The sequence below is a fragment of the Tinamus guttatus genome, unplaced genomic scaffold (assembly GCF_059628265.1).
Source record: "Tinamus guttatus ecotype Peru unplaced genomic scaffold, ASM5962826v1 Tinamus_guttatus_pri_ptg000346l, whole genome shotgun sequence".
Taxonomy (NCBI): Eukaryota; Metazoa; Chordata; class Aves; order Tinamiformes; family Tinamidae; genus Tinamus; species Tinamus guttatus.
In genome coordinates this window covers 610,248-638,054 of record NW_028288880.1, presented here as the reverse complement: position 1 = coordinate 638,054, position 27,807 = coordinate 610,248, and the positions used below count along the sequence as shown (strand labels likewise).

The window sequence follows — 27,807 nt, the reverse complement described above, 5'->3', positions numbered from 1 at the left end:
TTACTCCATTTGCTTAAATAATTTTCCAGCCCTAATAGCAAACCCTTTTAAATAGAAACTTCCGTGACAACTTTCAAGCAGGAAGCCCCATAGGGTTTATTGGTTACTGTTGTCTCATGTTGGCTCTTGCAAAGTCAATTGTGGATTGACTGGTTGTTGGAACCAGCTTGCAACAGTGGGGAGAGCGGGGTCTTCGTTGACTTTTATCTGCACAGAAGAGAAACACAATATGGTATAATCTTTCAAAAGAAAATCTCTGCTTTCCAGTGTAACTCATAGAGGTAATAACAGAGGAAGAGTGTTAAGAGACAGAGAAAATGAATATTGCTTCCTCACTGTATTGCTGCTTTAGCCCTTAGTCTTCTCTAGTACAAAAAAAGTTTCTTTATGACAGAGGAAAACAAACAGCACCCTGCACTCTGTTGCTGCTACTGATGCTCTGAATGAGGGAGGTTTCAAAGAAAAATACAACAAAATGTAAAAAAGCTAACTTCACCCTCCCACCTTTGCAGTTTTGTTCCTGTCCTTGTATTGATTAGTACTAAGAATAGCCCTCTTTTTTGTGAGGGGAAAACTGGAATTTTGCATCTATCCTTTGGGAAAACATTTCTACATGTGCAGCCTGAAACGTCACCTGGATTTTTTCTTGCTTGCTGCTGCCCACTGACCTGTCTGGCCTGCACTAATCAACCTCTCTGAGTGATTAGTAGACAAACACTCCAGCTGCAGCTGGCATACAGCAAAAGCAGTCTCGGTTATGCTTGCCTAACTCTCACATATTCCTCTTATTTCCTGCTAAAGCATTTCTCTCTCCCACTTGCTAAGCATCTACAGGTAAGGTGCTTTTCCCCAGTCATCTTATCCTGCCCTCACGTTGTGCTGTGCTGAGGCTTGATCATTCTTCTGAGAGACAGCCCAAGTCATGAACCCAACAGAAAACTAATCCAAAGAAAGGGAAGCCAATTACTTTCTACTGAGCCAGCAAAAAAACAGAAGGATCTCCTGAGCACCAGAACTGGCACAAGAAGGGGGAGCCTCTATAGCCAGGTTATGCAGCGGGAGTGCTGGAGAAGAGGGAAGAGGAAGATGCCAGGGCAGGAAAATCAAAAAACATTTACAGGAAAACCAAATTTATATTTGGTTTGCACTGCTGATCTTGGCAAAGAGGTATGTTAACTGAGTTCAGCTTTTCCACAGGTCTTCATAACCATATCTTATTCCAGCAGCAATACTCTATCTGATTCTCTCAACAGAACTCTTTTAGTGGGGCTTCAATCAGAGAGAGGCCCTCCGTACGTGGGCTGCTGCATATTTTCATCAAATCTAAAGATACCCAGACAATTCGCTATGCAGAAGGGCTCATTTCAGCCCAGCCTGTCGCATACTCTAAGGCCTGCTGCACTTTTGTCTTCTTGCAGTTTGAAAGAAGCATTAAGGGAAGGAGTTGTCACTAATCAAAAGAGACAGTTACCTGCAAGAGCCAAACCTCGGGAACCAGCCTATCATTATGGTGTGATGGGTGTTGCTGAGACGGCGTCTGTGTATGGTGCTCTCTTAACAGGAGCAGGCTGGCAGACCTGCAAAAGAGCATTTCAAGTCTTTCACTGATACTTTGTCTTCCATTTGCACTTGCTAATTTACATCATGAGAATAGCAACCCTAATATATTAGGGCTCTGTATTTTATGCTTCACAACGTTTTCATCAACGCCCTGTCTTGAAAATATCCGTTACACTGGGATTGAACTATATGGGTCTCAGCTTCTCAGAGTAGCTTAATCAATCAGCACTGTAACAAAGCAATTCTAAAATCAAATTTTCAGAAGTGACTGATCATGCTCCACCTCATGTTTTTGCTGCTTCTCCCTTTCTTAGCCTAAACAGAGCATGGAGTGTTGAGAAAATTCTAGAGATTATGGCACAAACATCAGGATACCCTAAAATATGATCATAGATCAGCTCATCTGCAGTATTTGATGTATCTGTTTTCAATAGCTAGTTTCTCTTAGCATTACATGGCATTTATTTGACCAAAGAGATCAACACTGCACAACAAACAAGGTGCAATAATAAAAAGCAGCCCTTATTTACAAAGTGCCTTATGCCTTCAGTGTCCAGTGCACTCAGTAAACTCACAGGCATGTAGCACTTTTTGCATGGTCCATAAAACACTGAAAGTAGGTGCAGAACACTGATTTCTAAAAGGTGCTCTGCAAGGAGAACATATCTAAATTAAGAGGATAGAACGAGGCCAGTGTAGATGAGCAGTTCCTGCTTTTTGGCCTGTGAAACAGTATCTGCAGCTGGACATGGAACTACATGGTCTTTGGGACAATTGTTTGAATTCAGTTAGATTTTCCTGATCAGGCAACACGCTTTTCTTCCTGCCAAATTCACAGGTTGGGCCACCAATGCAGTCATTGAAGAGCTCTGAGATTTGTTCCTCCACAAGCACTAACTTGCACCCATGTTGAGAAGGTGGATAGAACAATTAAGAACATACAATGAATCCCACTGGTTCACATTTCAATTTTTGAAAATGCTTAAATAGCCTGGGTGCTTTCAAAAATCCCATGCACTATCAGCAAGGCTGAGGCATCAGAACATTTTTTATAAGTGCTGCATGGTAAGTAAGCGATGAAAATTCAGTTTGAATGTGTTTAGGAAAGTTCCTCTTTACTGACTTGAGCAATGCTCTCTCCCTCTCTCATTCCAGCAATGCACTATGCACATACTTTTAACACTTTCTTGCAGAAACAGAGGCAAGAGTTCAACATTGCCCATGGCTTAGCCTCGAATCTTTAAAAGAGTTAGAAAGTTGTTGATATCTTCCTCAAAGATCTCTTCCTGAGTATGATGGGATTGCCTCTGTGTTTTCCCAGGAAAATCAGTGGTGAAATGTAGCAGATATTCAGATCATCTGGGAGCAGAAGGGTTTGGCTGCTGTTATTGAAAGTGGTGCTAGTTTATTTTTAAAAGCACTCAGACTTTGTCTACAAGTTGCACAGACTTCCCTAAGAGCAGGAACTATGGTATTTTTTTTTTCTGTAAGATGAAGAACAATAAAAAAAATTCAGCCCTTGATTCATTTCCTCCCGCCTTGGCACATTTTGATTAGTAAGAGAAATTACCACTGAATCCCCAAACTTCTCTTCCCAAGAGCTAACTCTCCTCATGTTATACAAAGCATTACAGAGATTTATTAGTTTAATTAACCTGATCCCGCTGCCTGATTCGTTGGTAGACATATGGAGGGAATGGTGGACGGGAGACGTATTTGCCTTCTCCTGCTGTGACATTGAAATTTCCACCTTCATAAACCACTTTGCCTCTTGAAATTGTTGCAACTGGGACTCCGTGGCAGACCATTCCTTCAAATATATTGAAGTTGTTGGCCTGGTGATGGGTCTGTGCAGATATTTTCCTGTGTTTACCAAACAAAACAGAATCCAACATCACTATGACCCCTGAATTTACTTCATTATAAAAATTTGAGAAATGGATAGTGGCAGAAAATTTAGCAGCATTATTAAACTATAACATAGTACAGTACATCATGGAACAGCTGTAAAAATAGAGTAGAGCATTAACATTTCATTGAACAGTAATTGCAGTTGAAAAGAATGAAGCAGGAGTCAAAAGGACAGAACTTTGCAGCCTTGAAATGCAAAATTTTCCACTAGAAAGAGATGATTGAAATAACAACAACAACAAAAAAAACAGATTTGGTTCTTTATTTGGATTACCTGGTTGTGTTCTAATTTGTGGAGCAAATATCTGTGCACAATAAGGTAATAAAAAGCCTCTGACCTATTAGCTAGAATGTCCTGAAGTTTTGAGTTTTAAAAATATGTTTGGAATATTTCAAAGATTGAGAAACACAAATAAGACTACAAAGATAATTTCACTAGAGAAGGTAATGAATTTAGGTAAATCATTTGAGTTAGACTGAATCGGTGACTGAGAGCTCAAATATCTCCCTGTTGTCTGTATGACAATATCATATTCTTATACATCTTTCTTCCAAAGTTATTAAACACATTATAATATTAGGTCTCAACAGTAGTTACCTGAGCTACAGGGTTATTGTGTCCAGTAGAAAGTCCTCATTCTTTATGTATGTTCACTATATGTGCTATATTTATGCATTCTTTATGTTCACTATATGTGCTATATTTATGTCGCGGTGGCAAATGACTTCAAATGCTGTCCATAGAAAAATATTCTCAATTGTCCACAGGAAAACCAACCAACCAACCAAAAAAAAAACCTCACTGTTATTTAGCAAACCTTGGACAGCAGACTTGGTGTTCACCAGGGTCAGCATCATCTTGCAGAATCACAGGAGAAAGAGCAAACCAAGAAGTCAGACCCTCCTGTAGTCACCAGTCTTACAAATATCATGGAACAAACTTACCCATGGGTATTACAGAAACACTACAAAGAGCTTTGAAACATAATTTTGTAGTTTATTGCATTATTGTTATGGGTCCAATTGGTACATAAGTACCATTAAGTAATAAAAATCATAACACAATTATCTTTACCATTTTCAAGGCAGATGTCATATCTTTTTGGCCACTAGCACTGAGGCATAAGGAAAAAAAAAAGCATAAAAAAAGCATAAAAAAAACACTTCCAGTGAACAAAGAGAAAAATAAGCAGGATCCTTCTGCTCAGCCTGGGAGGTAAACATGCCTCCCATTAAGTATGTCCTTCATAAGAAGACACAAAATTAATGAAAAGTTAACACTTCTGAAAGAAAAATCCACTTGTGAAGGGAAACCTTGCAGTACGGCAAAACAAATTTCCTAGAGCTTGTCTAAACAACATTCCTGCACAGAACTCATTTATAACTCTTCTGATGGAACAAGCCCTAGACTGTGCTGCCCTTGCTGAAGGTGACGTACAACGTCCTTGATGGCTCTTGCTAAAACAGTTCTGTGATTTGGTTTAACTCTTCAACATTATCAATGTCAGCTAAAGTTTCAGGTATCAAGTGAACAGTCAACTAAAACCCACCCAGACAGCATGTTTGGTTCTGGTGCTCATAATTCAGCAGCTTTGCACAACGGACAGTTACTGCTTCCAACTTCTTGAACCACTTTGGCATAGGCACCACTGCTTAGGGAAATTGTAGTGTTTGCTTTGAGTGCCTGAATACTCTTGTCACCAGCTCATAGTAGGAACACATATAGCCAATTTACAATCCAACAAAGTGGACTGTAAAGATAAAAGTGGCAAAATTCTCTAATTCTGGTTATAAATTATAGAATCTCTTGTTCCAAAGTCTTCCTCAAACGGAAACTGAAGTCAGAATGGTTTCTTCAAGTTTCCAAATAATATTTTCCTCCACAAAGAGGATTCTGTATAGACATCAGGCACTGTTTTGCTGCTACCTGTATCAGTGTTTTCATATATTGAGTTCAGCTGCTTTTGATACCTCTGTCTTGCAAAGAGATTTCAGACTATTAATTTTAAAAATAATCATGTTTCTCTAGGGCCAAAGAGGAAGACCTGCTTCTGAAGTTGTCTTTTTTTCAATCAAGTGCTTCTATGAAACTGATTTATAATCTATTAGCAATTATTTTAAAGTCCACATGAAATTATCAGATTTTCTCTGTTTGACAAGTCAATGACAGGTAACTCTGCATTTGTTGATGATTTATGTAAGGAAGTGCTTTATAGTGCCCAGAATATTATACCTAATTAAGCTACAAATTGAAATTCAACACTATACAAGTGATCAGTTCAAAACTTATGCCCTCAGGAAACCCTGAAGTTTTGTAAAGAGCTAAGTGTTCCAGATTTCATTTCAAGTCAAACATAATCCAGGATCATCATGAATACATGTAGCCTCTAATATTCTGGTCCCAGCCAGAGCTGAAGTACTAAACAGCAAGTCACAGTTGTGCAGGAAGGGAAGTTGGATGAAGTGAAACTGGCTTTATATGTTAAGATTTATCTTCTACTTCTCATAATACACAAGAAATGAAGCTGCACCAGATAAGTGAATGTGGATCTGTGAGCAGTAGGACCTCAACTTCGACTGCTGCGCGGATTAACACTGTAATTTTCAGAACAGGAGACACATAAGAAGGCTATAAGAAAATAAAGAAATTGATTACGTTCAATGGAAATTGGGAGCATAACTCCCATTTTTAAAGTTTTCTTTAAAAATTCCAGCCACAGAAATACAAAAGAATTCTGTAGTCAACAGCCCTAAGGCAAGGGTAATGGTTTAACATCTCAGGAGGGGGAAGACACCAATTTTAGAATTACTTAATTAAATGAAAACATAATAAGAACAGATAAAATGACCTGAGATCTGAGCTCAAGAGAAAACAACTGCTTTGTTGACAGCTACTATAGAAAACCAGCTTATATAAGGATGAGAACTGGAGTTGTAAGCAATTTTTTCCGGTGCTTACGGTGCAGTATCTTTAAGCTGGGGATAGGAAGAGATGCCAGTTTACTCAAGTTATATCAGCCTTTGTGAGCAGTTTCACATTAGTGTCTGTTGCTTTTGCACTGCCCGTGTTGCTAACAGGCTTTGTAAAATTGTATAGGAAAAATAAATCTCTGCTTTACCTTGCTGTGCTGTCCTGAGCTGCCACTCCTTTATATGGATAATTAACCTGAACTTCGTTAACATTAAAGAGACAGTTTCATTAAAAAGAAAATCCATGAGGGAGGAAAAAGAGAAAAAAGAAGAAAATCAAAGTCCGTGTGCAGACCTTCCAGCTATAAGACTACAAAGTGGGTCAAAAAGCCCATGGTCTATTCTATATGAAGGAATTTCTATAATTACACATACATAGGTAGGCATGTATTAATAAAGTTTTATTCCTACATTTATTCAAATGCATTATCCCTAAATAAGCATTGTCTCCAAGCACCCATATGAAGTGAGGGGATTTGTGAATAAAATAGCAGAGGAAAGAAGAGGAAAGAAGTCAAATGTTTAGGGTCTCCATATCAGAGTGAATGGCTTATTTGAGGGACACAATCTTCATTTTATCCAACCACATCTCCTTAGATTCATCATTTAAGATGGAGAGAGAATGGACAACACTATTTTTCTGATTGATTTAAGTAACCCACTTGTTAACAATATCATCCGTTTGCTCCTGTCACTCACTCCAAATTGGCACAGGCTGAAAGGGGAAATCGTCAGAGTGTGCAATGGGCAGTGGGGCGACAGTAATCAGAAATTAAGCTTGCAGAAATGATAGGAAGAGATGAAAATGCAAACGAGTGCCTTCGATGACTAAATAAGATCTGGAAGTAATAACTGCGGAGAAAATTATAAGGTTATATGAGGAGAAGATAAGAAAAGATTTTTTTTTTGTGGTTATATTCCTAAGATTCAGCTTTCTGAAGAAAACAGTTGACATTTTACGAGACAGTAAGGTTCTAGGGAAACGTCCATCATGATCTCTCACAGAGGTTTATTTTGTTACAAAAGTTCTTTCCTATGTTTAAAAGATTTTTTTTTTTTTGCATTTTCATTTGTGCCCATGGTTCTTCCCTCTTGGCATTCCCATTCTCTATTTTAAATAACAGGCCTTTGGAAGGAGTCTGTGATTCATTTGTGTGCACGCATATGAAGGCTTGCATTTGTGTAAAAAAATGATGGTGCTATTGAAAATGATGGAACATGCTTGTCCTATGCCACACTTCTTACTTCGTTTGCCTCATGATGTCCAGAGTAGTTATTCATATACTAAGTGTTGAAAATCACGCTCATTCATCAAACCAGCAATCACAGCATTATTTATCCTAATCTGCTGCTATGATCTTGTTTTTTTCCTGTTTCCTGTTTTGAAAAATTATAAGTAGTTGCTTGGCAAGGAGTCCTTAAATGTGACTTTTCCCCACTTAAGCCCTCTGAGGTTGAAAACTGACTACAGATGAAACAGGCACTGGAGAGATTTTGCATTAATAAATGCAAAAGATTTATCCAGCAACATCAAATAGACACACACAAGAAGCATTGGGGGAGTATATGCCAACGGACAGGGGCATCCTGATTTCTCTCTGATTTGCAGCTAGTGAATTTTTCTCCTAAACCCTTAAACAACTCAGAAAACAGAGGCCAGAAAAGGTATCTTTTCTAGTCGTGTCAGAGCCAGCAGGTCACTGAGTGAAACGTCCCTGTGGCCGGGGCTGCTGCTGTTCCCGCTGCATCCGCAGTGAATCCAGCTCCATGCCTACATGTGGGACAAGGGCTGGGGGTACCATAGGGGTCTGCTCTACCTCAGCACTCAGAAGCACCTAGCTAACTTCCAGGCCGTCCTTGGAAAGTGGAAATACACGGGTATAAAGCCTTCCCAGGTGGCACGGTTGCTGTAATGAACTGCCCTGATCGTTTAATTGGATTTAGATGCGTAAATTCCATCCATTTTTTTTTCTTTAATCCCTGAGGGTGTTTTCATTTTGTCCTGATCTTGCCTTTGAAGCCTGATCCAGTGTTTGTTGGGAAGGCTCTGATAGGCTCCAGTGAGTTTAAGGCCTAACATTTGCAAGGATTTGAACATCTTCTAGCACTGCCTGCCCCTGCTTTACAGGAACGCTCAGCTCTTCCCAGGGTCTGGATCGGTTGCTGCAGTATTTAGATTCCTTGCTTAGCATTTCTGAAACAAGCCCCAGAGAATTTGTATTCTTACTTGCTTCCAAATAGCCAAAGGCATCAGCTATTGAGGACACTGATTTGCTGACAGGTGACATTCACTTTTGCTTGCACACTGTGCCCTCTCCTTCTCAAACAGTCTTTGCAATTGCTTTTATTTCACAGACGTGAGGCTGTCGTATTATTTTTGTGCAGCCAGGGAACGTTCTTGGTCAAAGCACAGATTAAAAATAAGAAAGCACAGCGGGTACATACACATATGCTGCCTACATGCATTTTCCCAAGGAGTTCTCACAAAACAATCCCGGGTGCACAGGCTGTACTTGGGAAGCTGTGGGTGTTGGGGTCTGCAAGATGATTTTGGAAACACATGACCAGCACAAAACAACAGGTTCCTCTAGGATTTTGGTGTTCTTCATAGAATGCATAATGAGTATTAAGAAACTAAGAAACAGATTTCATCTGCCAGCGGAAAAGTTATACTGCTGTTTCACTGTCTTTCAATTGACTCACAACCCATGTTTTCTAATGCACTCTCTAATGAATTTATGCATTAATGCATTTTTCCCAATACTAATTGCTTTCAGGCAGACCCACTAAAACCAGTATTAGGAAGCTCTTAAATACAATAACAAATCTGATAATTTCATTTAATATTTTCTGCAAGAATCACCAGCAAGTCCTATGGGAATCTGCCAGTCAGTGAAATTGGCCCTTAAAGCAGAAGCCTCAGCTGAAATGGCTGAGTGCTGGAAGTGGAACCTTGATTTTCAATTGCTCTTGGCTTGTGGAGCTGTCATGCTGAATTTGCTAGGTTTTTGCAATCCAGAAAAGGAAAACACTGAGTGCCAAGATAGCCCCCATCACATTGCTATTGTGCAATGATGCAGGAGTGGGGTAAGGCAGCTGATTTTGTAGAGTTTTTTTTTTTTTTTTGTATTTCGAAGAGCCTCATGATCTTTCCAAATGATTTTAGTATCTTCCCTATAGACCTCCCCTTCCAGACTGTAATAACCCCAGTTCTTCACAGTGATAATTCAGCATTCGTCTAAGTGTTTAAGCTGATATCATCCATCATTCTAAGACTACAGGAACACAGTATTAAGCCAGAACTGGGAAATTGTGGTTTCTGCTCTCTCAAGATTTAGATTTACAAACAACAACAACAAAAAAGGCATACTCAAAAGAGGAAGAAAGAAATTGCAGAGAAGAGAAACAAGACTATTGTGAAATTGCAAATCACTCCTCAGATGCAAGAAAAGCCCAGGAGTCTGGGCCTTGTGCAATGTTTTAAGTGGTTGAAGCCTGATATCGAGATCCTTTCTTCTGCTGGACTGTTTGTGCCCTCTTCAGGACTTGTAGTGAAATGAGTAAAGAAGGACTATGAGGTTTATTTATACTTAGTCATGTATTTCACACAGCAGTACTTGCACGGTTGCTTGTTTCCAGGAAAGCCAAAGGGATAAACAACAAAAAGAGTACCCAGATCAGAAAAAAAATTATTGGCTGAACTTAGAATAAGCTTGCTCAGTAAAAAAATGCAGTTAATGTTGGAAAAATTATTTGAAGAAAAACTGCACCTTCACAGATGGGGTGAGCAAAAGGCAATGAGAGTCTCCAGGGAAGCAGAAGGAATATCTGGGAGGCAAAAGGATAAATAACTTTAGAAGATGAAGTACTTTGAGAACAATGTCAGAATTCTGCTGTCTTTCTAGCTCCATTTATGCCCTGAAAGAGCGGAAGTGAGCTCAGAAAAGAATCCTTCAGTGTTTTTAATCAGAGTTCATAGCACCACTGTCCTGAAATAGCTCCTGGCCGGTGTCTCAGAATGCCCTAGCTCGGCAGGGCACAGTGGTCACGGACCACTCGCCACCAGCAGCCAGACCCCTCTGCCCTCGCAGCGGTCGGGCTCTGTGCTTGTCGGGGTTGACACTGCTGGAACCGCTTTTGCTGCTGCTGTTGCTTCTTTGAATGCTCCTGAATAGCAACCTCCATATCCTCAGGCTCTGCCACTGAACACCCAGAATACTTCTACTGTCACTCTCCATGTTTTGGCTACTCATGAAATACCGAAGTGACTGAAAATTACATTGTCACCATATCAGAAACCAGAATATTAGTCAAGAATTTGTTTAAAACAAATGTAGAATTAGAACTTTCCCCCCTCCATTTGGTTTCTGAGCTTCAGATTTGCTCAGTCATGTTTCCAAGCTTTCCAGAAGAATCAGCAACTCTATTTTTTAAAAGCACAGGCTGAAAATCTTGTGCCACCTAGGAGTTAGTTAACACTCAGGCATTAGGAACACCAAACACTCTCATGCCTTTATGGGAGCTGGCCATGCTCTCATCACACTCCAACACCCAATGAAACTCCTTTAGGATTTCTTGCTTTCTTAAGTAGCTTTAGCACCTTTCTAGTTGACACCGATGAAAGGATTTCTCCAAGGAGAGTCAGCGCATCCCTTCAGGACAGCGGATGCTCATGCTGCTTCCTGGAGCTGAGAGCAACATCAAGGCACCATTTCTGCAGGGCTGCTCAAGGAGGAGCACTGGCCACATCCCATAGTCATCTCTGCAGAAGGTGAGCTGCCTCTCTGACATCCTCTGGAGGATTTGCAGGTAGTTTAGACAAGACCATCTAATCAGTGTATATAAGTAAGTACCTCAAGGGAGAGAGTGCAGAGGACGGTGCTGGTCTCTTTTCAGTGGTGGCCACCGACAGAACTAGAGGTAATGGCCACAAACTGAAGCACCAAAAGTTCCACAGGAACTTAAGGAAAAATTTCTTAACAGTGAGGGTGCCAGAGCAGTGGAACAGGCTGCCCAGAGAGGTTGTGGAGTCTCCTTCTCTGGAGATCTTCAAACCCGCTTGGACGCAGTCCTGTGCCACGTGCTCTAGGTGACCCTGCGTGTGCAGGGGGTTGGACTAGATGATCTCTAGAGGTCCTTTCCAACCTTAAGCATTCTGTGATTCTGTGATTCTACGACCAGGACAGAATCTGAGGCCAGGGGTAGACCCAAGAGGTTTAGTCCTTGAGATGTTCATAGAGCCAGAGTATGGAACTGGCTAATGATGTGAAGACAGCTGAAGACAGGAAGCAGGTGTAATGCACAGTGTGCTGGATGAGTTGGGACTCCAGAAAGACACTGCCTTGCATGCCTTTTGTAGTGTTAAATGGCTCATGGCATCAAGTCATTCAGGGAAAGGGGTAGCAAAATTGTCTTGCGCCTATTGTTTGTGTGACCAGCTCTATTCTAGCGAACTCACTGGGCACAGGATCAGAAAGCTGCTAAATAAAAGCCTAAGTATCTACAGCTCGAGCTGCAGAGCTAAGGTCTGCGCTGCCTCTTCCACTACGCCTGCTCTAGCAGCTTTGGAGAGGACAAGAAGAGGTCGGCACTCCATGCTTTCCCCACTCCTCCTGAACGCCATGGAATGTACCCGTCGGAAGTGGCCTTAAGCTCAAAGCACAGCCTTACAAAAGGGGTCTTTGCAGGAACACAGGCTCTTCTCCCTGCTTTTTGCAGTGGGAGGAACCTAAACATAGTTCTGCACTTTACAGAGTTGCTCTGAAGTCTCAAAGTGGTTATTTTCACTCTTAAGGTACCAAACCCTAGTACTGTAATGTGTAGACCTTGTAATTTTTGTAATAGTAACAATCTAGGAGAATTTTTTGAAGTCCATCTAGAGATCAAAGACCTCTACTTCCATATATTACTGTATAGTATTACTATTGCATATACTAAATAACCTCTAAATAATTCACATGAGGTAGTGGGAAAAAAATGCCATACGCTCACTCTAGAGGATTGTTCCCATACAAATGTTTTGAGTTTCTTTTTCCTGCAGAGGGACTACTTGGAAGAAATTAATTACTCACTCAGACATACCTTGTAGCCTTGGGATCCCAAATTACAATGTCAGCATCAGAACCTGCAGCAATTCTTCCCTTCTTTGGATAAAGATTAAAGATTTTTGCTGCATTTGTGCTGGTAACAGCCACAAATCTGTTTTCATCCATTTTCCCACTATACTGAGGAAGAATACACAAAAGCAAAGTTACTAATTTTTAAACAAGAAAGGAAGAAAAACTGTCTGATGTCAAAAGGCTTAGAATGAGTGACAGAGTGAGTCCTCTGCCAACATCTTTTTCTTTTAAGAAACGTCATACTGAGTTTAAAATGCATAACTCTGTCTCTGATGCACATAATGCAACGTACATTCACTGAATATGATAATTTTCTCTTACTTCTCCATAGCAAAAGAAAAAGAGAAACAACTAAAAAAAACAACTTTAAAGACAAATGCTCTGTAGAACCAGAATTAATTCAACAGAAATCAAATTAATTTGCTGTCTTTGGGTCTGTATTTAAGATAATATGAAGTGATAAAGCATTAGGAGACGTGACTATCAATCAGGCTGACTATTAATGTGCATATGAAAGAAGATTATAGGGAAGATTATAAGGGAAAGGCAAGGCACTGTGTGATATAGGTAAGGTGATTTGCAAATCTCTTCAGCCAAAATGCAGAGGACAGCATGGTTCAGTAAAAATTTGAGGTCAAGTAGTATAGAAAAGATTTTTGAGTGAGGCATGTTGGTGAAACGTCAAACAGGAATAGGTTACTGCTAGCTAGCAAGTTTAATGCAGTCTTCATGACTGTTGTTTGCTCAGGAAACCAGCTACACCAGCAGGAATGTTGTGCACAGGTTAGTAGGAAGCAGACTGCCATGCTAAGTGTGGTCTGTGAGCAGTCACCTGAGAAGAAAAGCAGAAAGAAGGTGGTGAACATTTCTATTCCAAATAATGGTGTGTGGGAAGGAAGGGAAGTTCTCTGGACCAACTGTCAACTGTGTAATATTTTACAAACAAGAAAAGGGAGGATATGACTGACTGAAGACCTTTTGAAGAATTACTCTGTTCAGGTTGTTACACTGTTCAAAACAGTACTAATATGCATGTTTATGTCCCACTTTGATAATATTAATAACAACAACAGCAACAAAGCTGAACCAAGGTCTCCAGAACTTATAGCATTGTGTTGGCCAGAGCAATTTGTCATCTAGTAGGTAACAAATCACAAGCCTCTCACTAGGCCAGCCTAGTGAGGAAAGACCAGCCACGAGTTTCATATTTATGCTTATTTAGAGCCTAAAGGGCATTGTCCTTAGTGTCCAAAGAAGGTGACAGCGACACATCCAAGGTGGAAGCTCCTTCAACAGCTAAGTTCAAGAATGCTTAGGGAGGAGCAAACATGGAGCAGACCAAGTCAAAATTGTAGGCAGCTCTTTCCCCTTACTTTTCTTTCATCTTGTGACAAAAATACTGTAAGTAAATGTGCTTTTCACCACCACTGAAGCAATAGCAATCCCTCATTGGTAATGAAGAGGAAGTTCTGTAGTGCATTTTCTAAGCCTGAGAATCCTCTTCTATATCCCAGCACCTTAAATTGTGTTAGTGAGGAATCTGTTTTGGTCTTTTGATCAAGGAGACTATACTATGATAAATACACTTGGTAAAACTGAAGAGTTGATACTCTTGAGAGACCCCGTTCAGCACCTGGTATACAATGATGTACTTACAACGCCCTTTTCCCATACGACTGACATCCTGTCTTCCACACCATTCACTCCATTAGGGATTTTGGTGAAGTCATCCTTCCCCAGAGCTTTCTGGCATGTGTCAAAGGTGCAGTTGTCAGTTCCTGTCACAGATAGGTCATCACTACGGAGAAATAAAGTTCATTGTGAAACTGAGCAGATACGGTACCAGCCAGGAGAATCTATTAGCAGGCTGGATAGATCCAGCCATCCCTCCTGCCAGAAAGAAGGCTGATAGGCCCTGACAAATGCTCTTCAATCTCTTCCTCCAAGAAGAACATAGAGACAGCCAGTTCCTAGGGAAGCAGTTTTCAAAACTCTGTCATAGGAAACCAAATACCAAAAATAACAGATTTACTTTGGATACGACAAAGGTGTCCCACGAATGAGGGACTATCACACCTTGCCCAGAGCAAAGTGCTGGTTTCTGTCCTCCCAGCAATTTTAGACTGTGTCACTCCACAGACCCAGTGAAATTACCCCTGATTTGCACAACTGTCAGTCAGACTGTACTCAGACATATCTTCACAGAATTTCAGGTCAAATTCAGCCTTTCGGGTGAGTTAAGATTTACTAGGAAAAAAAGTACCAGCAAAACATCCATTTTACTGGCTGGTTTGCTATGGGTATCTGAAGGATGCTTCTGCTGCTACTTGCTTCCGAGATTCCTAAGTAAGGGCAAAGTATACTTGCTTTCCAGAGGCAGCATGATTATTTTTTAGAGAGCATCCACATTTCAAGTGAACAAGGGAGTTGAGAGCAAATCTTAGAACCTCTAGCTATGGCCACATTTCCTGGCCACATATCCTGGATATGTCTAGATTTCCTGCTGACATCGACCTCACTGATCATGTTTCAATTTTTGCTGCAGTATTAACAAAGCAAGCCTAACTGATGAAAATCAGCTGGAGACAGAAGGACGTAAGAGTTCAGAGGAACAAAATCTGAACAGATTCTAATTTCTGTGACAAAATTGTTTTTCGTCTATGCTTTCACCTTCCCTTTCTCCTTCCTGTTAATGTAACATTCTGTACTTTGAAAATCTCCAGGGCATCATCCTGTTATTACATAATCCAAATAGAATTCGCTGCCTTTTTGGGCATCAGCTGTCATTGTAGTTTAGCTGCTTACTTGGCCAGTAGGTTCATGAGAAAGTCAGGAGTGGAAGGATCTGGTCTCAGCGGAGGCCCCATGACATATCCTGCAGCGTGCGCCCAGTCTTCGTGCCAGTAGTGGGTACCATCAGTGCCCAGACTAGCAGCAATAGGCTCCCCGTAAACCACCTTCCCTGAGAAACGTAGAGCAACAGTATCATCATCAAATAACATAACAATTCTTATCCTGTGTTTTTCCTGTTCCTGATTTTTTTTGCTTGCAATTGCTTTAAACTTGAATGCAGTACCTCAAATTAAACATCAACACATGGAAGAGCACAATAAATTAGGCTGTAGTACAGCACATCTGCTTGAATATTTTGCTGCTGATTTCCCAATATATTTTTTCACAAGGACATTGTTTGTGAAAGCTTTTTAATTAAATTGTTGACATATTATGTATTATAATGGGTTTTACACATTACTTACTATGCATGTGATTGAGATTTCAAAGAGCATTAGCTATGTTCAAGATCTGTAAATTTCTGGGTAGCACCTGTTTGATGCTCTGAAATTATTGATTATGCAACAGTGTAGGTTTATGTACACAGCACACAGACGGTGCAAGGTGTTATTTTTAACTGTCGAGCTATAATTGCAGGCAGGCTCACCAGGAAGAATAAGATCACAGCAGATATAAAGTCTATATAATTATATAAATTTATAAAATGTATAACTATGCAAATTTTATCTTATAATTTTTATAAGACTATAAAAACATTTCCAAAGTAAAAACTTGTAAATATCTTAATTTTAAGTATTATTTTCAATTTTTACTCTTCAATTATTTGCTGCACAGTACTCCAGTTTTATTAGAAGAGGACCCCAACCCAGACCTGCTGTTAGCCTTTAGTTAGAATTAGTAAGTTTTAACTATTTCCTGCTCCTAGGAAACATAGGTTTGAAAATCCTCAGAACAACAGGAAGATGAAACAAGGTGTCTCACTCCCTGAAGAAGTGGTCTGGCTGCTTTGCTGCTCTGTAGGCAACAGGCTGTAACACCTTGATGGTCACCAAGAAAAACAGTGAGCTGGGACTCCACAAACCCTCTCGTGAGACTCTTGCTATGGGCTGAAGGCAGCTCCTGCCGGATCCTGGTATGAGGTTTCAGCATCCCCTGCCCTCTACAGACAGTGGGTATCTCACTACAGATCCCACAGTTCACTTCACAAGCCAAGGATGAGCTGTAGAATGAGCTTTAAATTCCTCTGGTAAGAGCTCATCCTGTTACTGCTACTAATTTCTTATTGCTATTAGTGCTGACTAGTGCTTGGACTTTTTCTGACTTTCTGAGTATAAGTCAGATGATAGATATTCAAATGTGTTGTCAGAAACCAACAAGGCAAATCTTTGTGATTTTCTCTCTGTACAGTGGAGTATGGTATTTCCATGAGCTTTTTTTTTTTTTTTTTTTTTTTTGGGTATTTTGATTGTGACCGTTGTATTTTCATAGGAAGTTTCTGAGGAGCTGGACTCTTTTTTATTATTTTCCAGCCACAGTAGTTAGGACACTCACGTACCACAACTCACGACAATATTTCTGTGCTCAGAATGTGACTCGAGCAGCTCCCCTTGTGCCCATGAGTTGGAAGGATACAAGGCATTTCCTCGAGTGGCTTTTGCTCTGAGCACTGCAGCTTCAACAGGCTGCATTTGGACACCTCTGCTGATTTTGCTTTTTTCTTGCATTTGATTTGGACTGTGACTCACCAAACTGCATGGTGCGATAATATTAAGGTTCTGCTGCATTAGGGCTGTTTTAGTTCAACTGCCTATAGGCATAAAACTGGAGTAATGCAGTAATAAATCAGGCCTTCCCATTTGTTCTGTTTCCCTGAATTCCAAAAATTAATAAGTAGAAAGAAGTGTTCTGTTTTTTGAAAGCTGAAATGATGGCTGGTATTGCTGGAGATCAGAAAAGACACAGATAATGGATTTTGCATTGGAGGGAAGAAGAAGGAAAGAAGGTCACTTACATTTCCTCCCAAATTTACTTTTGCTATTACAAGAAATACTATCTATTGTGCTTTAGCCATTAGGGTGGGAGCCAGAGATCACTGCAGCCAACAGAAACCTGTTTACAGGCTTCAGCAAGCTCTGCATGAGGGGCTCAGCCTCCAGCGACTCCATGTCTGTCGACCTTCCCTAGCTAAATGAGGGGCAAAGCAGAACTGGGCTCTCACTTACACTTGTGACAAGAAAAATTGCCATCTCACGCAGTTCTAGGAGCAGTGCTTCTGCTCTGATGACACACTGTGACCCAGAATATAGAGACTTGTGCCCTCAGTGATAGAGTGGAGAGGGCTGTCAACCTCCTGACACAGGCAGGGAGCGAGAGGCATCCACACACAAGTTCAGCACTCCAGGTACCAAGAAGCGAACATCGAAAGATGGGAAAATCGTTTTGAGTAATGAGGGATAAACTGTATTAGTGTGGATATGCAAAATCCTTGAGAGATTTAATGTATTAAAAAAAAAAAAACTTTTAATATTAGAATAGCTTTAACCTGTCTGAATAACTATCTTGTAACAAAATGTTTGGAGTTCATGTCATCCATGCAATACTTTGAGAATTTAGGCTTTTTGTCTAGATATGCTTGTTTTGTATTCTCTTTTTTAGTTGAAGAATAGAAAACAATTTTAACTGATAATAACAGCCATTTTTTAATTGCCAGAACTTATAAAGATCAGTCTCATTAAAAATTATAACTGATGTACCTATCTTTGCATATACCAGCTACCTTTGGAAATCCCTGAATAAGGCTTTAATTTCTGTCTCCTGAAAAGTATATAAATGAAAATCAAGATACTATATTCTGTGGTACGTAAAGTCAGAAATGATGATTCTGACTGCATGAATCCTGGAGGTTATAAAATGCAATTTGCAACACGATAAGATTAAGATATGCCAATCTTTTCATTTTACACACTGAAGAAACATAGTTTTGGCAAGTTAGTTATCATATAGACTCAGCAGACTGCTCATACAACACGTGTCTAACAATATTTTACAGTATTTACTATCAACATAGGTTTCTGTACTTGCTCCAAAACATTCTCTCTCTTAGACCTTTTATATTCACAGCCAATGTTTCATCTTCAATCGAGATATTTTAAATGTCATTACAGCTTATCATAGCTGATGCTGACACTTCACTCCTCAATGTAAAAGTGTGCTCTAATGGATAGAATCCACGTTACCAGCAGCAGTGTCATCTAGTGGAGAAAACTAATATAGCAGAGTACGAAAAATCTCTGCTACTGAAGAGTTCGGAGTAAAACATTTCCTTTATGAACTTGAATTGTAGAAGTGTCATATTAGATGTCATAATCAATGTATTTTCCAGGTAAACATACCCATCTGTATACGTACAATGATATCATTCTGGTTTTGTTAGCACTTTAATCCAAACTCTGCACTGATACCACTAATCTAAGGTGCCAGTGTAAGCATTATCTAAATTTGAGAGATGAAGAAGCTGATGCCCATGTGATATTCATGCCAGAGCAGATGAATGCAGGCTGAGAAGTGAAAAGATAACAGGGACAAATAATTTGTTTAAGAATCAGGCCCTCCAAATCAGGGCTTTTGTCCTGCTTCTTTACAGATGAGAATGTATATCAACCTCAATCCCTATAGCCTGCGACTTCTTTTAATCTGCCTAACAGACAGCCCCAGGACTGGGCTGCCTTAGCAGATCAGAACCATTTATGAGTCCTGTAGTGAATGACTGCAAAATCCTTTCCTGGGGAGAACCTGGCCTTTTGGATGTTTTCAGCATCACCGTGACTTGTAAGGGAGCAGAGACTAGGAGTTCTTGTCATGGCACCATGTCTGTAAATACATGGAATGGTCTCTGTCATAATCATAATCTTCCACATCTAAGCAGCTGGTAAAGGCCTACAGATGGTAACCTGAGTTAGGAGAATAGCAGAGCAAATGTTGTCTTGGACTGGCCACATCATTTTTAATGCAGTAATGCTGTCCTAGCCACTACTCTTACCTTGAGGATACAGTATGAAGGAGAAGAAGGCTGCTCTGGGGAGAAAGGAAAAGTCTCAGCCCCAGTTGGTGCTCTTTCACACTGCTTAGATTTCCTCAGGCTCCAAAACACAGATATACTCTTTAGACATCCCATTCCAATAAACAGATCCATATTCTAATGGTTATGGCACCAGGCAGACACTGGTCTGCCTAGGACCAGTCCCTAGGTCCTAGCCTAGGACAGGGACACTAAGTGTGCTTTTCTTTTCCTCCAATGTCAAGACTCAAGCTTGAAAAAAGTAAGGCCATTACAACTATTACCTTCTCTTCGTGCATTTGTTATCACCCTTGCTGCAGATTTACTCATTACATGGACTACAAAAAGGGGGCAGTTTGTAAGATTTGCTATGGTAATTGCTCTCTGCGTAGCTTCGGCTTCCACTTCTTCAGGACGACACAGCTCGTGCCCCTCAGGACCAGTTATTCCCATGGCCAGCAATTTCTTTGCACCCTAGTCAGCACAGAAAAACAGGTTATAGTTGGTTAAAGTGCAGCTGTGGTATGGTGGATGTGCAGCCAGCCAAGTGCATCGTACACCAGCCTTTGGAGCTGGACTGAGCAAGAGCAAGTCAGTTACAGTGTTTTTTTCCCAAGAGAATTTATCATTGTGTTGCCTGAATCAAAGTGATCTCAAAATAAAGCCAGGTCTCAAAATGTCTGAGTGAAGATGGTTTTCAAACATAAATTGCTGCTTTTGTAAAACCTACCCTCTCTTTATACGTACAGTTGAAAGAGCTCAGTCTGTGACTGAGATGACAATACTAACCCCTCTTTGAAAAAGATGTGATGATCCTTACTAAGGACAAAGACACACACCTAGAGCCTCTTGGCTCTTGGCCAAGTCTTCCCCCTTTGACCTGACCCATGGTCAGACATTAAATGATGCTTTTTTCAGCAATATAACTCCTATTACAATAGGATCATTTGCCTCCCATATATCCTGAGCCCAGGACTCCTGGTTGCAGTTTTTCTGGCCTATCTTTTGCGATACAGATGAGACATTTTATCTCCACCTCCTGGAGGCGAAACAGGAAAAAAACAATTCCCCATGTCACAATGATGGTATTGATGTGCCTACTGAAGTGCTCAGGCTTTATGCTGATGGACAAAATGTCAAATGCCTACCTGTGCAATCAGCTCCCCGTTCTCCGCATGGACTTGAGCAATCGCTCCAAGTTCCTTACACTGGGAGAAAGCTTCATATAATTCCTCATCATTGACCATGTATAGATCTTTATAGGCCATAAACATCTTGAAGGAGTTGACACCTTTGCTTTGGACAAGAGTTTTCATTTCTTCCTTCACCTGAAAGACAGCCAAGAACTCTCACAAAAGAGCAAAATTTTACTTTAACGGTTCAGGATTTTGTATAATGAAATTGTAAGTGTGAACCAACAACCGACCTGTAGTCACCCATCAAAAACACACTCAATCCAAACAGTTTAAATGAAATATTTAAAGGTTGATTTGTACTACTTCTATTGTCTCAAAATGCTTCTCAAAGTTTGTAAATCAGCACCACTGCAGTGCAGGTATTTGAGGCACAGCCTAATTGTGGGCAGAGAGCACTTTTTACATAAGAGATTGAAGCAGAATTTCATTCCAGTGAAAACTTCTTGATGCTGTAAACACCCTATCAAATATCACAACCCACTGTGCATCTAACTCAAAGGATAGAGAATGGATATTTGTGCAAATTTGGCTTTCAGAATTTGATCGGTATTTCATTCCTTTGAAATACTTTTACCCCAAACAAGATGTCTCTTAAACTGTGCAAATGTGCCTCATTCCTTTCTTATATGCACTCTTTCACAGGATTCCCTTTTTCTGCAGCCTGCAAAGCCCAGCAAAACATTGGTCCGTCCAAAAGAAAGACAGATGCAGGTTTTAGCCCAAAGTTTTCTTATCTCCAGATCTTTTCTCGATTTTAAATCCTCCTCATACATACCAGATGCGTCCTGATGATCAAATGGGCTCTCATTGGTTAGACCTAACATGAGGAAACATCTTCTTGACCACTATCTAATCTTGGGAGTCATATTTCTGTCTCTGACAGACCACCAGCCGTCAAGATTTTCTTATTTCTTGGGAGAAACTTTGAAACACTTGCTCCTAAGTTCTGAGGAGACCCATGTGAAAGCCTTGCCCTAGGATGCCTTCAAAGGGAATCTGCAGTGGTGCAACAAGCTAGCTATAACTGAATATTTGCCTAACTTTGGTGCTTCTTCTCAGGAAAATGATGGTGATATCAACTGTTTTATATTTGTGATGCTATTACAATTACCTTGGGTTAAATTTATTTGGGAAAGTAAAATATTATTTTTGGTTGTTTCTCTAACAGCATGGTTGGATCTGCCCAAAATTTCTGAACGTGTCCAGGGAAAGATAAAATGAAGAAGAGAGAAAGAGAAGAGGAAGAGAGAAACATTTTGAGTGGGAATTATCAAACACCTAAATACCTGACATAGGACCCTCCTCTGGCACAAATGCGAAGCAGAAAATCATTTTGTTTTTCTTCACTAACTACTCTGACCAAAGGAAGACATTCCGTGTATGTTTTTTATCAAGAATTTAAATCCTGAGGATATAATAGCAAATGAGAAGGGCATCAAATATTAAAGTGTTCAATTACTGTAGCCAAGTCTTCTGTGGCTGCAAAGTACAGAACTTTTCTATTTCCTTCAATCTTGATCTTTAAAAAACACAGTTAAATTCTTAATATTAAGCAGGCTCTTTTTCTGACTAACACTTATCTAGTTTTATCAGAATGTTTGGTGCAATTCTACTGTTCTCTACTAAGGTTGTTTTCCAAATGTCCATTCATCAAACTTTGCTGAGGAAGTTATTTCATGTTTTTGCTTTGAGCTATAAATTTGGATCAGTCTATTAAGTGCTCACTGCACAGAAAAAAAATGGCATTTACAGAGGAAAGGCTTTCATTTCTATTTTTCAAAGGTTAAAAATTGAAGAAAGCATTCATGCTTCATATTTAAAAATTGACTTTTCTTGATATATTTATATGGTGATGCAAGTTCTCTTAGGATCCAAAGTGGTCCTTTAAAGCCCTAGACAGGTTCCAATAGATGCTAAGTGCCTGAAAAGTTCATTTTTTCAGGAGAGTTTTCAGGTAAGCAGTAAACATTCATACAACAAGGACGATTTTCTACACTTCAGTTCCCAAAAGATTTTCTAGACAATCTCTCATTCAAGAAATTGACTGGAGGATTGGTTGGCTCCAATCCTGCTTTACTTCAAAGAAATATTACTGCAGTCAGGAATAAAACTATTTCTTTGAAAATACAGTTAGAAGTGTCACATTTTTCATTATAACCCTTTGGAAAAAAAAGATGAGAATCAGCAGGAATATCGTTTATAAGTGTTCAGGTAACACAAGGCACAATTTACACAACCACCTCTTGCCCCTTTGCCCTCCTTGGTTTGCATCAGAGAGCACAGGCTGCTTCCTTTTCCTATAACTCTGAATATGTTCAATATCACTCAAGAATATGTTACCTGTTTTCTTTTTTATCCTTTTTTCAGAAATACTTGTAGAAGTGTGTGGGCTACTTAACATGTAGTCTGTACACATGCAGATATGCTAACTGTAACCCTGCCAGCAAGCTTTTCCACCTGGGGAAGATTGAAGCCCTGTGCTGCAGGGGCTCAGCTCTTGGGTGTACCTTGCTGCTCCACCACGTCACGGCCACGTGCAGTGCATAGTCACAACAGACTTTCGGGTCTGCCCAGCTCTTCCAAGTGTCGAAGGCTTCAACAAGAGAGCTGCCCTTCTGAGGGACCGCAAAGTCGATGATCATGGTTGTGCCTCCTGCTATAGCAGCCTGAAAGCAAGAAAGGTATTTTTTAGCAAATCAGTGAGAGAAATAATGCACTTCTCACCCTCTCCCTGTTGCCATTAATCCTGACATGCTGAAAAACTGAAGTCACTGAAAAGCTTTCTTAACTGAAGCCCAAACTTGCAAAATGACTGTAGAAATTTATTTGGGTTCCTCGTTAACACCCAACTTCTCAAGCAGATACTCAGGAGCATAATAGAGAATTTCTCAAAGTGAAACCTTTTTTTCACACAGGCAAAACCTTATCAAAGGTTTGGAGAGGAGTCTGCATCATTCACATATTAGTGAGGTTCCTTAAGGAAGTGGGATGATAGAGAAGTAGCACAAGACAATCATCAACTGAGAACTGTCCTCTCAGTGTTGGAAGAAAGTGTTCAGCTGGAAACACAAGCCTGTGCATCAGGAAAACACTAAGGGACACAAAACGCCTTTGAGTAAGAGAACATGCCTTAAAAAAAATCTGAATGTTTGATATAGTGTGAAAATCCCCAAACTCTCTTCTAAAACCAAAAGGACCATAAGTATCTTAAAAGTATCTCTGCCCCTGCAGGGAATCATTTACTCCATGCACAAGTTTCCAAAAAGGAAGAGATATTTACATGCTGCCTGTAAATACTTGCTGATAAATAATGAAAAAAAAAAAAAAAAAAGTCATGCATGTTATGAGGATTAAAAATTGCTTTTTAACCAAAAAAAAAGTTGTCCTTCATGGAATTTTCTTTCTTTTTTTTTTTTTTTTTTTTTGCTTTAAGAAACCTTCAGTGGTCGCTGTCGATCCAGTCCAGATCCCACTGATGCAGCTGATCCAGACCTCCAGATCCTTTGCTGTGGTGGTTTCAATCTTCTAAATTAGCCACAGAAATTCTCAGACTTTTTATGCTGAAGAATATTTTTTGGCTGAACAGTTACAGCCATATGCAGTTTGAACTCAAGCTACATTACTCTTCCAGTGTCTGGATCAATAATTTTCCTCCTTTTTCTCTAGAAGCTTCTCTAGAAGATGCTTGCTTAGCTCCACTCTCAAGGCATGTAGCTCTGTCTTCATAAAGTTCTGGCATGTTTTTTTCAACTAAAAAAAATATTTTGCCTAACACCATGCAGGGGAGAGGGTGTACATTTGCTGTACATTATTTGGGTTTTGAGTAACTGTCTTCTGTTAGCAATCAGGAGCAGAAGAATAGCAAACGCACTGACGTAGGAATGAACAAATCATTTGCAAAAAGAGCAGATGTTTGGAGAGTGACATAAACACAGACGAATCCAAATTAATTTGAAATTCCCAACAAAATATTTTGTCCAGGAAAAACGTTCAAAGTGTCAACATTTGTTTTTACAAAACAGCCTGATTCCTTACTTGTAAAATAGGATCTAAAATTAAAGAGTTATTTGTAGGCTTGAAGAAAGAAAAAGCGTCATCAGCCCCACACTTTCACCAAAAGTCTCTTTTCCTATAGCATTTGTAAGCAGAGGTGCTCTGTACCTTTATTCAGCTGGACAGATAAATCTTAGTTAATCATTGTAACATATTTTGCAATTAGCTGACACACAACTTCACCTCTTTGATCGCCTTGCTAAAATATTTGTAAGATTGTGATCTTGTGTAAATAGCTCTGAACATTTTCCATGCTTTGACCTATGTTAGGGAGGTCCACAACACCTCATTTTTTTTACAACTGATGGAATTTATAAGAATGGATCTAGAGCCTTTTTGGGGGCATCTAAGTGATGTCCTGCCTTGTCTATGCAGTCTAGGTCTTGCACCTGTCATGCTTCTCCAAAAAGTGATATAAAAAACCAACATTCTACTTGAAACTACCTTTTTTTTTTGGAAATTAGGTATCTCACCTAATTTCGATTTTCACTAAGTAGCAAACAGTGAATCCATGTTAGTCTGCAGCTTTGATCCTCTTAAAGTTGAGGAAGGCACCTTAAGAATGAGAACAATTATACCTTGAGCAGGCATCTTAAGATAAAGTCATAGTTTTTTGCTGTTTCTTTTAAATGTTTGCTTCTGTCAAGCAATATAGGCTTCAGAGTTGAACTCATAATTATTTGATATCTTTTGTGATCTCAAATTCTAAATATATTGCTGACAATTAGCTTAGAAAAAGAATCTACACAAAGAAGTAAAGCTTTAATGCAGAAAATGACAAAACTTTATTTGTATGCTGGAAGTCAGGTTTCTATGTACTCTAGAAATCTAATTTCACATTTCTTTCAATGAGGAAACACATCCTGTGATATCTGTACAGCAGAACAGACACCATGGACTTGATTTTTTTTCCTATCCATTCATCATAGAAAGCAGCTTGAAGAAGAACTGGAAGCCGTGTTGGCAACTAAAACATTTCTGAAAAATATTGCCTGCTTATGGATACTGGAAAAAAAAGACATTTGTGGAGCTCATATAAAAGGAGATTGATTGCTAGCTATTTTGCCATTTTTATCATATAACTGTGGAAGAGACTGGGTGTGGGGAAAAAATGCCACAATCAAATTAAAAAATCCTTTTCCAGCTATTGTTTCTAAAGATAGAAATTTGGTATTGTAGTCTTCCTTTTGTATCTTATCTTGTGTCTGACTTGGCCTTGATATATTTGACATAGCCACTATTTTGGTATGATAGAAAAGATCTACTGTGATCAACAATTTTTCCTTTGTCAAAGTTCAGCAGAATATTTAGTTTATTTTAATGAGTGTCAGTATCATCATTACTCATTGAGAAGAAGAATTTTAAGACTATGCTGTGTAAAATATTTCCATACACTAGAGCACTGGCAGCAAATCTATCATGAGTTGTAGTAAATGTTGTTGAAAGAAATACGTAATTTAGGGATAACATACACATCATATTTCTCTCTATAATATTCACGAGAAGATGAGCCAAGCAGGACGTGAAATTTCCTGTTTGAAAGTTGAAGCAGGACTGCAAACTTGAAAGGATCGTAATAGTTGTGCAGTTACTGCATTGTGTCATTTGTTAAAATGAATTGAATTTAGCTTCTTATTTTGATTATTTTACAGAGGCAAGCTCGTATTTTGCATACCAGAAGACAGCCGTGCAATCCATTTCCCTGGGAAATATCAGACTCTCAGCACAAAATTGGGAGAAATGAGATAGTTTTAAAAACTATCTTTGAACTGGACATTTACTGAGAGAAACAGCAAGGGCAAAAGTGAATAATGGAAGAAAAACCCTCATTGCCCCCATGCTAGTGGTGGAGAAGGGTCAGGTCGGCACAGTGGTGCTTGCAAGGCACGGGGGCAGTTAAACTGTTGCTTTAGTTAAACTGTTGCTATAGTTAAACTTTGCTCTGGGAAGCTCTGAGCTAGTCGCCTGCAGCAGTCAGTGACATTCGGTGTTGTGACCGCCATGGGACACAGCTCCTCTCAACACCTGCACCCTCACCTGGCAAACTCCACTAAGGAGCCCAAATAACTGCTTGTTTTCTGTGCATCTCCTTATCTCCCAGAAAAGGCACTGAAACATCAGCTGGGACATTTCTTTCTGCACGCAGGGATCAGACGTGCGGACATGTCCGTGAGCTCACCCTTACCTTCGTCCCCGTGTAGAAGTCATCCTTCGTCCTGCTGCCCATGAAAGGGAACTGCATGTGCGTGTGCGTGTCGATGCCCCCGGGCATCACCAGCTTGTTGGTTGCGTCCAGCACCAGGAGCCCTTCGGGCGGCTCGGGCTGCAGGTTGGGTCCCACGCGATGCACCACTCCGTCTTCCACGTACACGTCGGCCACCATGGAGAAGTCATCGTTCACGACTTTGCCCCCCTTGATCAACAGCCGCTGCTCCGCCACGGTTGGGGATGGCATGGGCGGTTCTTCAGGCACCTGCGAGGTCACCGGCGAGGCCTGAGCTCCCTTCCTTCCCTCACTACCCACCACCCTTCTCTGGGAGCACCTGTTCACCCGTCAGTGGCCCCAACGCCACACGCTGCTGTTTATGTAGCCCAGGGGGCAATGGCCTCTCCATCCCGCCCCAGTTCGGCCCCGCCGCCAGCCCGGCCCTTTCCCTCGTGACATTGTGGAGCGGGACCAGGCTCCAGGGAGCAGTGCATGGGGCTCCAGCCACACTCATGGATCGTTCCGGAGAAGACAGGGCAAGGACTGGCCATCCCATGGCCCCTTCCTCAGGATCCGCATGCGGCCCCTCGCCACGTTGGCTGCAGGGAGGCCCGACTCGCCTTGACCATGGAGGGCTGTGGCGTAGGCTGTGGCGTAGGCTGCTTTTCTGCCACCGGAGGCTTCTCGGCGGTGCGGCCTCCGTCGGACGACCACATGAAGATCATCTTGCGGTACGTGGTGCTCTGCTCCATGGTGCCTCTGCTTCGCCCAAGGCGCCCGCTCCCCCTGACGGCCCCTGCTGCCCTCGATGGCTCCTGCTCCCCCTGACGGCTCCCGAGGCTGCGTCCCGGCGCCGCCGCCGCTCGGAAGGGGCCATTGTGCCCACACAAAGCCGGAGCTCTCCCGGGCCCCGAGCCACGGAAACAGCCGCTCTTCCTCTGA

General features: G+C 40.6%; 1 protein-coding gene across 1 annotated transcript; it reads right to left on the bottom strand.

Moving 5' to 3' along the window:
- Positions 1-71: 71 nt before the first annotated feature.
- Positions 72-27,161, bottom strand: DPYS (dihydropyrimidinase). Its single transcript, XM_088529794.1, has 10 exons — positions 26,845-27,161; positions 23,114-23,272; positions 20,559-20,738; positions 19,695-19,884; positions 15,366-15,522; positions 14,217-14,358; positions 12,523-12,665; positions 3,216-3,423; positions 1,472-1,577; positions 72-207 (listed from the first exon to the last, which is right to left on the bottom strand). Exons 1-9 carry the CDS (start codon positions 27,112-27,114, stop codon positions 1,506-1,508), a joined length of 1,521 nt encoding a protein of 506 aa, XP_088385920.1. The 5' UTR covers positions 27,115-27,161; the 3' UTR covers positions 72-207; positions 1,472-1,505.
- Positions 27,162-27,807: the final 646 nt, after the last annotated feature.